This window comes from Castor canadensis, chromosome 5 (assembly GCF_047511655.1).
Source record: "Castor canadensis chromosome 5, mCasCan1.hap1v2, whole genome shotgun sequence".
NCBI classification, from domain to species: domain Eukaryota; kingdom Metazoa; phylum Chordata; class Mammalia; order Rodentia; family Castoridae; genus Castor; species Castor canadensis.
The window spans coordinates 56991423-57001638 of NC_133390.1; the positions used below are offsets into that span (position 1 = coordinate 56991423).

At 36.0% G+C, this 10216-nt stretch overlaps 1 protein-coding gene across 1 annotated transcript in view; it reads right to left on the bottom strand.

The window, feature by feature from the left end:
• The window catches only part of Ift57 (intraflagellar transport 57), a 63862-nt gene extending 57050 nt beyond the window's left edge, over positions 1–6812 (bottom strand). The window contains exons 1-4 of the mRNA XM_020170962.2: positions 6465–6812; positions 3894–4056; positions 2999–3117; positions 130–220 (exon numbers count right to left, since the gene is read on the bottom strand). Coding sequence (XP_020026551.1) covers positions 130–220; positions 2999–3117; positions 3894–4056; positions 6465–6676 — 585 coding nt within the window. The 5' untranslated portion in view covers positions 6677–6812. The remainder of the gene's footprint in view (positions 1–129; positions 221–2998; positions 3118–3893; positions 4057–6464) is intronic.
• Between the last annotated feature and the right edge of the window lie 3404 nt (positions 6813–10216).

The following is a 10216-nucleotide window of genomic DNA, read 5'->3' on the forward strand; positions in this document are numbered from 1 at the left end:
ATTTATAAACTTTTCTTTTCTAGAAACAATGAAATAAAATGCAGCCAAGGAAATGTAAGTCTGAGACAATTATGAGAAGGGAAGGAACCCAAAGAGGAAAAGAATCAGGAAATCCAGCAACACACATACCACAAATTCTTCATCCACTTTACTTAATGTTAATTCTACATCATCTTCTGGAACAGTTTCTTCTTCTAATTCTTCCACTGGGTATGATGGCCTAAAATAATAAGACTTAACATAAGAGTTTAAAAATTTTAGGAAGTTATAAAAGTATAATGGAAATATTAAGGATCCCCTCTACATCAGATCTTATCCATTTTGTCCTTCTCCCTTAATCACTAAATGTTTCATGTATTCTTCCTGATATTTTCTGTGTAGAAATGCAAAAATATTTATCTCCAAGTTTAAAGAATACATTTACAAGAATGAGATGATACTATGCATAGTGTTACCTAACCTACATTCCTTACCAATATACCAAACTTAACTACATATACATCTGCCTCTTTTTTTTTTTTGCAGTATTGGTGTTTGAACTCAGGCTTCATGCTTGTGAAGCAGGTGCTCTACTGTCTGAGCCATGCCTCCAGCCCTCTTCCTCATTTTTTTTTTAAACACACTTGTACTATATTCCACAGAATAGCAGTACTACAATTAAACTGGTAGCCAATGACTAACCATTGAGAATGTTTATAGGTTTTGCTAGATAATATTGGGCAGATCATCTTTGTATTATGCATATTATTTAGAATAAATTTACACAAGTGAATAGCTGAATCAACAAATTGTACATTATTGTTTTGGTAGATCTTGCCAAATATTGGCTTCCAAAATGTTACCCTAATTTATACTCCCAATAATAGTGAAGGATGGTATCTCTTTTTCATGCATTGTCTGATGATATTTACACTTTACTCTTTGCTATTTTAACCAAGTGAGAAAAATCTCATTCTTTTTCTTAATGGAATTTCTTTGGCATGAGAGTGGTTGAGCATCTTTGCATAGTTTAATTGGTAATTTGTGTTTCTTTTTTAGTGCAATGCCCATTTATGCTCTTTGCTCTGTGGCTTTTTGCAAATTAAGAATATTAAGCCTTTGCTTAAGGAAAATAAATTATTTCCTTACTTTATTACTTATAATTTTGGCTACTAAATATTGTTACAGTTCTAATGAGATAGATTTGGTGATATTTTCTTGCACAGTTCCTAAATCAAACATTATACATATATAAAGCTCTCTCAAAACACATCCCCTATATCCCTTTGTTCTTTTAGTATTTCTATAGTTTTATTTTTCACATTTATATCTTTGATTGGTCTGCAGTTTATTTTTATATAGATAATGGCCTTGATTCTTATTTCCAATAATCTGATTAGTGGTCCTAACAGTAAGTATTAAATAATCAACTCTCTGTAATGACATGTATTTCCCATATTAAAAACATTCAAGTATGCTTGGGTTCATTTATGATAACTTTTTTTTGAAAATCTGTATCTTAGTCATGTTAGCAAAATATAAAAATTAACACTTAGTAGTAAGCAAGGAAAGTATTGTGAGCAAAATTAATCTTCTTAAAGGATAAATTTCTAAATTTTTCATTATTATAATTAGATAATTATCTCAAAAGAAATGTTCTAGGACTTTTTTAGTATCTTCAGATATAAAAATAATCACTTATAAATATGTAATTTCTATATGATATAGGCAATTTATTCTCTAACATTTATTACTTTTAAAATTTCCCTCTTTTCTTCTCCATGTAAATACAGTACCTACAAATTATCCAAGTTACAACACACAGATGTGTGTTGAAACAAAGGAAATGCAAACTGACTAGTGGTTGAGATACTAACAGCTTCTGATGAAGTTAGAATACATAAGATTGTAGATTTAGTAATTAAAAAAAATGCCAAACACAGCCTATATCTTATAACTTATCTTTTCTTAAAGTCTAATAAAGCATTATGGTTATGTAGTCATTTCCTTTATTGTACCAGATGGAAATGTTTGAAGAGAATGAAATTGCCATGTTTTAGTTTAAAAGTAGATGAATATCAGTAATTTAATGTGATTCAACTCAGTAATCTATATCAAGGAAATTTTTTAGCAGTACTGAATAAATAGATTATTTACATAAAAGAATATAATTGAATATATATTACCATATTAACAGGGAATAATATATACTTGTTTCTACAGAAGTTAGTTCTTATCCCAAAATCACTGCTTGGTGATTTGCATAGTATCTTCCACATTCTAACCTATCAGTAGTCTTAATTTTCAAAAGATGAAATTTATATATTTTAAAATTACAACTTATATAAATTGACAGTTTCTGATTTTATTTCTTCATTTATATGCTCGCATCTTGAGCATATGTTATACCAAGTGCTATGCTAATACCATAGAGTGCATATGAAGACTACAGGATTTCTAGTAAGAAAGCCTATAAATAAATGATTTTAGTACCATAAGGTAAACACAGTATCATCAGAAAAATATAAAGTGCTTCCTGGTCACAGAAAGAAACAACAAACAATGTATAGAAGAATGTCAGGTGGTTTCTTCAACATTATGTTTGTCCAACTACTAAGCAAAGGAGGAAAATCCATTTATATTACCACATTAATTTACATTTTTCTTTAAGTATGTAGCTATCAGTTACCTCCATCCATATACTATGGTTATATGTATAAAAAAACATATGCACAAAGAGACTTATAAATTTCTCCTATATTGACAAAAATATATAGTTACAGTTAAACCTTTAATAATTCCATAATGAACAGGGAAGGCACAATAATATCTAACATTACTTCAAAAGTGATTTTGAAGGCAGACATTCAAATTTTGGGTATACTGACTTTTTTTAAATCTTCTGTGGTATTTTCTGTTTTGAAGACCCAATTCTTATTCATTCAATTAAACAGCTCTGCACCTTAGAGAAAAATGCTACACACATAAAATTAATATTGCCAAGTTGGGTAAGAGTTACCTTTTCCAGGTGAAACCAACATATTTTAATGCTTCTTCAGCTAAACAATCAAGAACATAGCATACATGTTCTCCATAACCTGACTTCAGCTTTGAAGGGGGAAAATCTGCAGTTCTCCCCTGAAAAGCAAAACATAAACAGGGTAGGTATTATTTGTTAGTTATATTCTAAATGTCAAAATATTTTAAGCAAAAACTGCTGAAGATGAGTATCACTTTTCTATTTTTGAAATGATTTAAAGTAACTAATTACATTGCTTCTTACAAATCCATATCTTCAGTCTTTTTAAGACTTGATACATAAAAAGCTGAAGGAAAATAAAGATATTTTATGGTTACAACTAACAAATTAAAAGCCAATTACATCATAGTAGCAGAACAAATCATTGATCATATTGAGGAAAAAAAATCAGTAAAACTAGTGGCTTGGTCAAGTATTGTTTAAACAAGTATGTGAAGGGCACAGTGATTCACCTGTCAAAAATTAGTAATGTGTACCAAAAGTGTCGTACTGCCTGTCCTCAGGAAAAGCCAGAAATGAAAATTATAACTATTATGGTTTAATAAATCAAATTCTCTTTCAAAATACACTGTGTTTTAACTTTGTAGTTTTTAATCATAGTTTTAGAGAAAGAACTAACCACATATAAATTTATCTTTTAGACTGACTAAGATTATTACTTTGGGCTATAAAGAGTATATACTAAACATTTTCAGAAGTAGTATTAATGTTATAATATCACCCATTCTGAGAAGGTTTTACTTGTAAACAAATTCAGAGATTATTTACATATTCACAGAGGAATCATCTGAAAGGCTATTATTTGTTACTGAATTACCAATATTACAATCTATAGCTTGAGAACATGCAGAAAGAAAAGACTGTTTACACTTACAAATGACCGAAGCTCAGATAATATGCTAGATATTGTTGCATTAGGGTCATCATATTCTTGAGGCTGCTCAAAGGGACGTCCTGTTTTGTTAATCAACCAAGCAGCAAAAGTGCAAAACATGTAGAACTGTTCACCAGGGTTGGTAGGCAGAGCAAAATAGTGTCTGTTTCAAAACAAGGGAGGGAAGGGGTATGTGAAAAATGCAAATAAATCTGTAATAACCAATGGGGCCAAGTCCAAAATTGCCAAAGAATCTGCTCCCCCATTGGCCTTCAAATCAAAATACATCACTATTTGAAGTGCAGTAATCCACAGTACTCACATTAAAATTTTGAACCACCAGAAGTAGAGTAATTACTACTGTACAGAAAATATTAGATCAAAGACTTTACATTCAGGAAAGGTAGTCTATATTAGAAAACACAGCATGTGAAACTTGCCAAAAATCACTTAAGTGATTAATAATAAGTGACCATCCCCTAAAATGGTAAATTGGAACTAGGAGAATCTCAGAGTTTAAAAGAACCTTAAAAATTATCCACTGTGCATCTGTACTGTTTCTAACCTATCAGCTATGTTAAACAGTAGTTTTCATCTTGGCTGCATGTTTAATTCAGCTGAGGGGCCCTTAAAAATACTGCTACATAGCCACACAATACTACTTCCCTCATAGATGGATAAAATCAGCTCCTGGAAATGCAAGCCCAGTATTAGTATATTTCAAAAGCTTCCTACCTAGATGATCCTAGGATGCAGCCAGGATTAAGACCTTCTGTTACATTCCCAGTCTAACAAACACTTGTTGGCTTTTGCTAACCCTTTACTCTACTATGTAAACACTTCTATGAGGATCAGTATGATTTATACCAAAACATGACAGCAATAAAACTTGTAAGCAACAACATTCCAATCAGTTTGGTCAAAGATCTTGCTTTATTTTCTTTGTGTAGCTATCATTATTATGTTTATAATGTATTTAAGGCTAGAGTTTATATGTCATGTTTTCCAAACTTTTTCCTTTTCACAAATGTAAATGTCCAGGAAGATAATAGAAAGTTGGGAAGAAAAAAACGTTTATGAAGTCCTTCCAAGTGTAAGCTTAAAACACTTTTAAAGAGCCACCCACCAATGACTCATTTTTTCCTTTTCAACTAGTACTTCTCAAACACAGAGGAATAGGTACTGTAAGTACTGAGACTTAGGACAGTGGTTCTCCAAAATTAATGTGCATCAGAATCATTCAGAGGGCTTGATTAAACACAAGACTCCTGATCTCATCCCTAGAATTTCCGAAAACATAAACCTGGGCAAGGGTCTGAGGAATTTCTAAATTTCCAAGTGGATGCTGATGCTACTGGCCTGCTGATCATACTTTGAGAACCACTGGAATAGGATTATCTCCACACAAATCCATAACTCAAGTATCTTGCTCAAACTCTGAGGAAATAGTACAAGGATGAAATGAACAGAACCTTAAGGCCACTTTCTCTTAGTTTGACAAACACACTTGGAAAAATAATTCAATTTGATTAACACTGAAAATGTTGGTTGTCTCCATCATCATGATCAACTCATTTTAAGTAATAATTACAATCCTAATATTTTTATCTTGGATCAAGTTGAATTAGAATTCCCTCTAACATTTTTACTATTATAGACTATAACGTAGCCATATGGATGGTTCACATAAAGCCTACATGTCTTTCAGTTCAAGTTATCAGAAGAAAGCAGAGGAATGAGATCAAAGAGAATTATATGGATTTGCCTGTTGACATTGAGAGTAGGTACTCTATTGCTTTACAGAATAAAATTAACAAATGTAAGTATTAAAATGAAGAAAAGTAATAAAATAAAACTTATTTATCTGGCTATCACTATGCTACAGTAATTAGGAAGAGTGCTAGCTGTCCATTACAACTTCAGCAACTAATGGCACTGACTTCAGGATATTAGGAACCTTTTCCACTAGAACAAGCACAGGACTTTAGGTTCTATAAAAGGGACAGTTCCAAAAGTTGTCATTTGATTTGTCTTTTCCACTTTTGTTTCTAAGGGTACCGTTACTGTAAAGGCAGATGTCTACCATAGTAATTAGTTCACAAGTTTACTAAATGCATATCGTGCTCCTCAGCAAGGAGCACTAGGTACCCATGATTGCCAGTTTAAAGGGACAAGATCTAGCAAAAGAAAACATAAAGTAAAAGCAGATCTAAACTATGATAACGGATTACATCTCTAGCGATCAGACTTTGTTGTGTTTTCTACAGTGGGTATTTTTATTACCTTTATAACATAGTTTGTATTTTGTGGCAAGCGTGTGTGCTTTAAATGGATAGGCTGTCTTCCAGTCCTCTCTGCAGTTCCAAAACTTTACTTTCCCTACAAAATTACCAAGTGTAAGCTCCGGGAGCTCCAGGGCCCTCAGGGCCGAGTTTGGGTGGAGGGCCCTTCTCGGGCTGGGAAGCGGAGGTGAGATTCACTAATGGGCGCTTGGTGTTCCCAGCCAGACCGAGGAAGGCCTGTCCCCGGGGCCCAGGCGGTCTCCGGGCGCTCCAGGGCGACGGCACCCACCTGGACGGGGGCTTCAGGTTGCTCTTGCGGAGGAGTTCCTCCTCGTAGCGGAGCAGCTTCAGCTTCTCCACCAAGTCCTCCATCACCACGAACATGTGGTAGGCCGCACCCGGCCCGCGCTCCACCACCGCCTCCCCTGCCCCTTCGCCGCGCGACCGAGACACCCCATCCTCCAAACCCGACGGCGAGACCACTGCTGCAGCGGCAGCCATTGCCGGCCAGACAGAAAGAGCCCGATCGACCTAGGCTCGGGCCCACAGACCTCCACGGCCTGTGCCGCCTGCGCGGCAGCAGCCAGCACCACCGCGACGCGTTACCAGGCGACCGCGGGGCAACCGGTCACCCGGGAAACTAGACTCCGCCTCCTTCCCGCTTTCCACGTCGATTCTGAACTTCCTCCAACCAGGATGGGCTTAATGCATGACGTAACATGGTGCCCGCCCCTTTCCTCTCCTCTGAAGGGGGGCTAGGAAGCAGCCCCCCCTCGTGGGGGCGTGGCGTCCTGCGTCCAGCATCCTCCGCGACGCCTCCCACCGCGGCGTGGGAGGGCGTCCGGCGGCTCCGCGCTGGTTGCGGGTGCTGGCGAGGGGCGTGCGAGACCGCGTGGTTACTAATGCGCGCATCCGGCATCTGCATCACCTGGTAGCGGCTCAGAAGATGTTTGGAAGGCGAAACGCGCAGTACTGGAGGCTGTGCTCGCCCAGCGGTTCCTTTTTCATTTTTCAAAGTTGAAAGTTGTCGAATTTGTTGTGATAGCTGATACCATCAGTTTCACTTTACCTTTTGAACTTAATCATTAGGCAATGCTGTTTTTAACAGGCTACTATAAAGCTGGAAGTAGTACAGAGCCCTCCTACTCCAGTGCTAGCAAAAAGATTGATTGGAAGAGGATGGAGGGGAAAGACCAAGGCTGAGTGAAAGGCCAGCCTTTGGTGAAGATTTGTTCTGGATGGAAAACCAGAATACTAAATAACCTCCTGCTGCTTCATCTGTTCCAAGCACATCATATGCACAATAAAGTTTTTGGGGATACCTAGTCAAATCCAACAAAACAGAGACTACCTTGAAAATAATTTCACTGTGCTTTTAAGTGTGGCTAAAGACAGGGTTTTACTATGTGTGCTGCAGTTTTGGCCCAGAAAATGCAAGAAAAGGGACATATCGGGCCACAGATGTGACCCAGCTTTACAGTTCTCAAAAAACTAGTGTATCAAGCAATTTTCCTAACATCTGAGTTAAAAAATGATGTAAGTGGTAGGTGCCTGGCCATTTCCTGGAAGAAGATAATTAAGAGGTTGAATATGTGTTTAGAATGAAACTTTTAAGGAATCTCTGGTCTCTTGTGTCTGCTATTAAAATAGGAGTCATGTTGACACAACTGAAATTGGAAATGTACCTGGGAGATCTTTGTTTTTGTTTGAAAAATGAGAAAGCACACTTTCTATGTAACTTTCAAGCACAAGATAGATATATAAGAGTCTAGGATTAAAATAGAAAGAAAATTCAGATGTATGTTTTGGAGTATGGGTACTTTATTAACCAACAAGCAACCTGTGGCTTTTTAAATGATTCTCAAAAGGCTTTCAGACTATAGAGATGAATTGGTTACACCCAGAGAGATAGATGTACATACAGGGCATGCTGCCTACATAAGACATTTTGACATGTTCAGAAAGTTTTATAATACAGTATGAAATAGACATTGTTTTTTGACTGACAAGAAATCCTCTGTTAATTTATGTATTTTGACTTAAGGAGAAATACAAACTCCCAGAACTCAGCCCTTTCCTTTCAGCCTGGCTTGAAAACATTATAAAGAATTAGTTTTTCCCCTGTAAGTATGGAGAAGAAAGAAAAGACTTAGAATATAAAGTTCCCCCAGTAACTTTGGCACAAAGAGAATGAAAGAAAAGTCAACTGTTTGACACTTGTATGTTTTCCCACAGGGGGGAAAAATGGTAAAGAACACTGAAATGCCATTCATTTTATAAGTCTCAGGAATTGTTTTTGCTGTTGCCTTATTTACCCATAACAGTTGGTAACACACCAAAAGGTCTATTCTGTAATGTGTGAGAAGGAATACCCTTAAATCCTCTTCTAGTTATCTCAGCCACTTGGAAGCTTGCAGTACATTTGCAATAGTTTTTTTTTGTTGTTGTTATTGTTTTGGGTATTTTTTAAGGAATAGCTAGCTCATTTGTTGACAAAGAAATTCAATCTTGAAGAGAATGGAATGCTGAGGTATATTCATACCTCCCACAAAGAATCTTAAGGCAATACTAACTGACCACTATTTGTACCAGGATTTCTGACGTTGACATCGTTTCCATCTGATTTAATCTAAATGGATTTTCCTGAAAGGTGCTTAGCAAGGCTAGGGATGAAAAGAAGGCAAGTTCAAAAATGGAGGAAGGCTTTCTAGCTGCATCTCCAAATATAAGAGCAAGTCCTGCAAGAAGACTGGGCAGGCTTAAAGAATAAACTGCTGCTACAGTTTGAATATAGTTTGTTGCCACCAGAAGCTCACGTTGAAGTTTGTTCTCCAATGTTGCAGTGTTAGGAATGGGGCCAAGTGGAAGGTGTTTGGATCATGGGGACAGAGCTCACATGAATGTATTAATGTTGTTTTTTCATGGGAATAGGCAAGGTACAGTGCAAGTTTGGCCCACTTTTTTCTCTTCTATATGCTCCACATCTGTTCTGCTTTCTGCTTTTTGATGTAGCATGAGGCCCTCACTAAAAGCTAGATGCCAGGGCCATTTTATTGGACTTCCAGCATCCAGAACCATAATCCTTGTTTTTAAATTCCCATTCCCAGCTATTCTGTTATCACAACAGAAACTAAGGTACCTGCTTTGTGTTATAAATGTGTTAGTCCCACTCACTTGGGATGTAAAAAACTTGGAAAAACATGAACTAAATAAATCTTCCTGGAAACTATAAGGAAGAAAAGCATTTCTTTTAGCCTCTGGTCCTGAGAATTAAATTGATATGAGTTAATTTATCAGGAGAGTTTAACACTAATTTTATATGCACATGCAAGCCTTCATAGGAAACATAAAAACCCAAACAAGTTATTAGGATCAAGAGCATATATGCCTTTTTTTTCTTTTAAATACAAAGAATGACACATTTATAGAGAAGTGACAAGATAAAGGAAAAATGGTTTAAGTTCCTAAGAGTGATAAATTGTAGGAAAATGACTAGGTATTATGTGTTTGAAACTAATGGAAGATAGGGTTATTTTAATAGGTTTGTTTGAACAGACTCATTGGCATCCACTCCAAGTCCAATGATAAAAATAATATTCTCTTCTTGGTACAAGGAAGTAATTTTTCTCATGGGAAATTTTATGACCTGCTTTTAAGTAAAAAGGGGGAGATCAGAGAAAGTCTTTCCCATATCTTCTATTTCTCAAGTACCACCAACAATATGCTACAGCAGTATATTCTGGTTGTCATGTTTTAAACCCTTTCATTCTAATAAAAGTACCTGCCAAAATTCTACAAAGAAAAATGTCATATTAAAATGTGGAGCATTAGAAGAATGCCTTTTAAAGCAAGGTGAAAATATCTAGCCAGTACACTGAGACAAAGCTATAAGAATAAGTCTTGAAAGTGATATGAGTAACTACAAAACCTAAGGGAATCTAGAAATAAGCTATTAAAATAGCTCAGCAAGTTTTCCATATATCCTATCCAAACTAAAGCTACTGGAGATAGTTAGAAAACTAAACAATGAACTCAGTAACA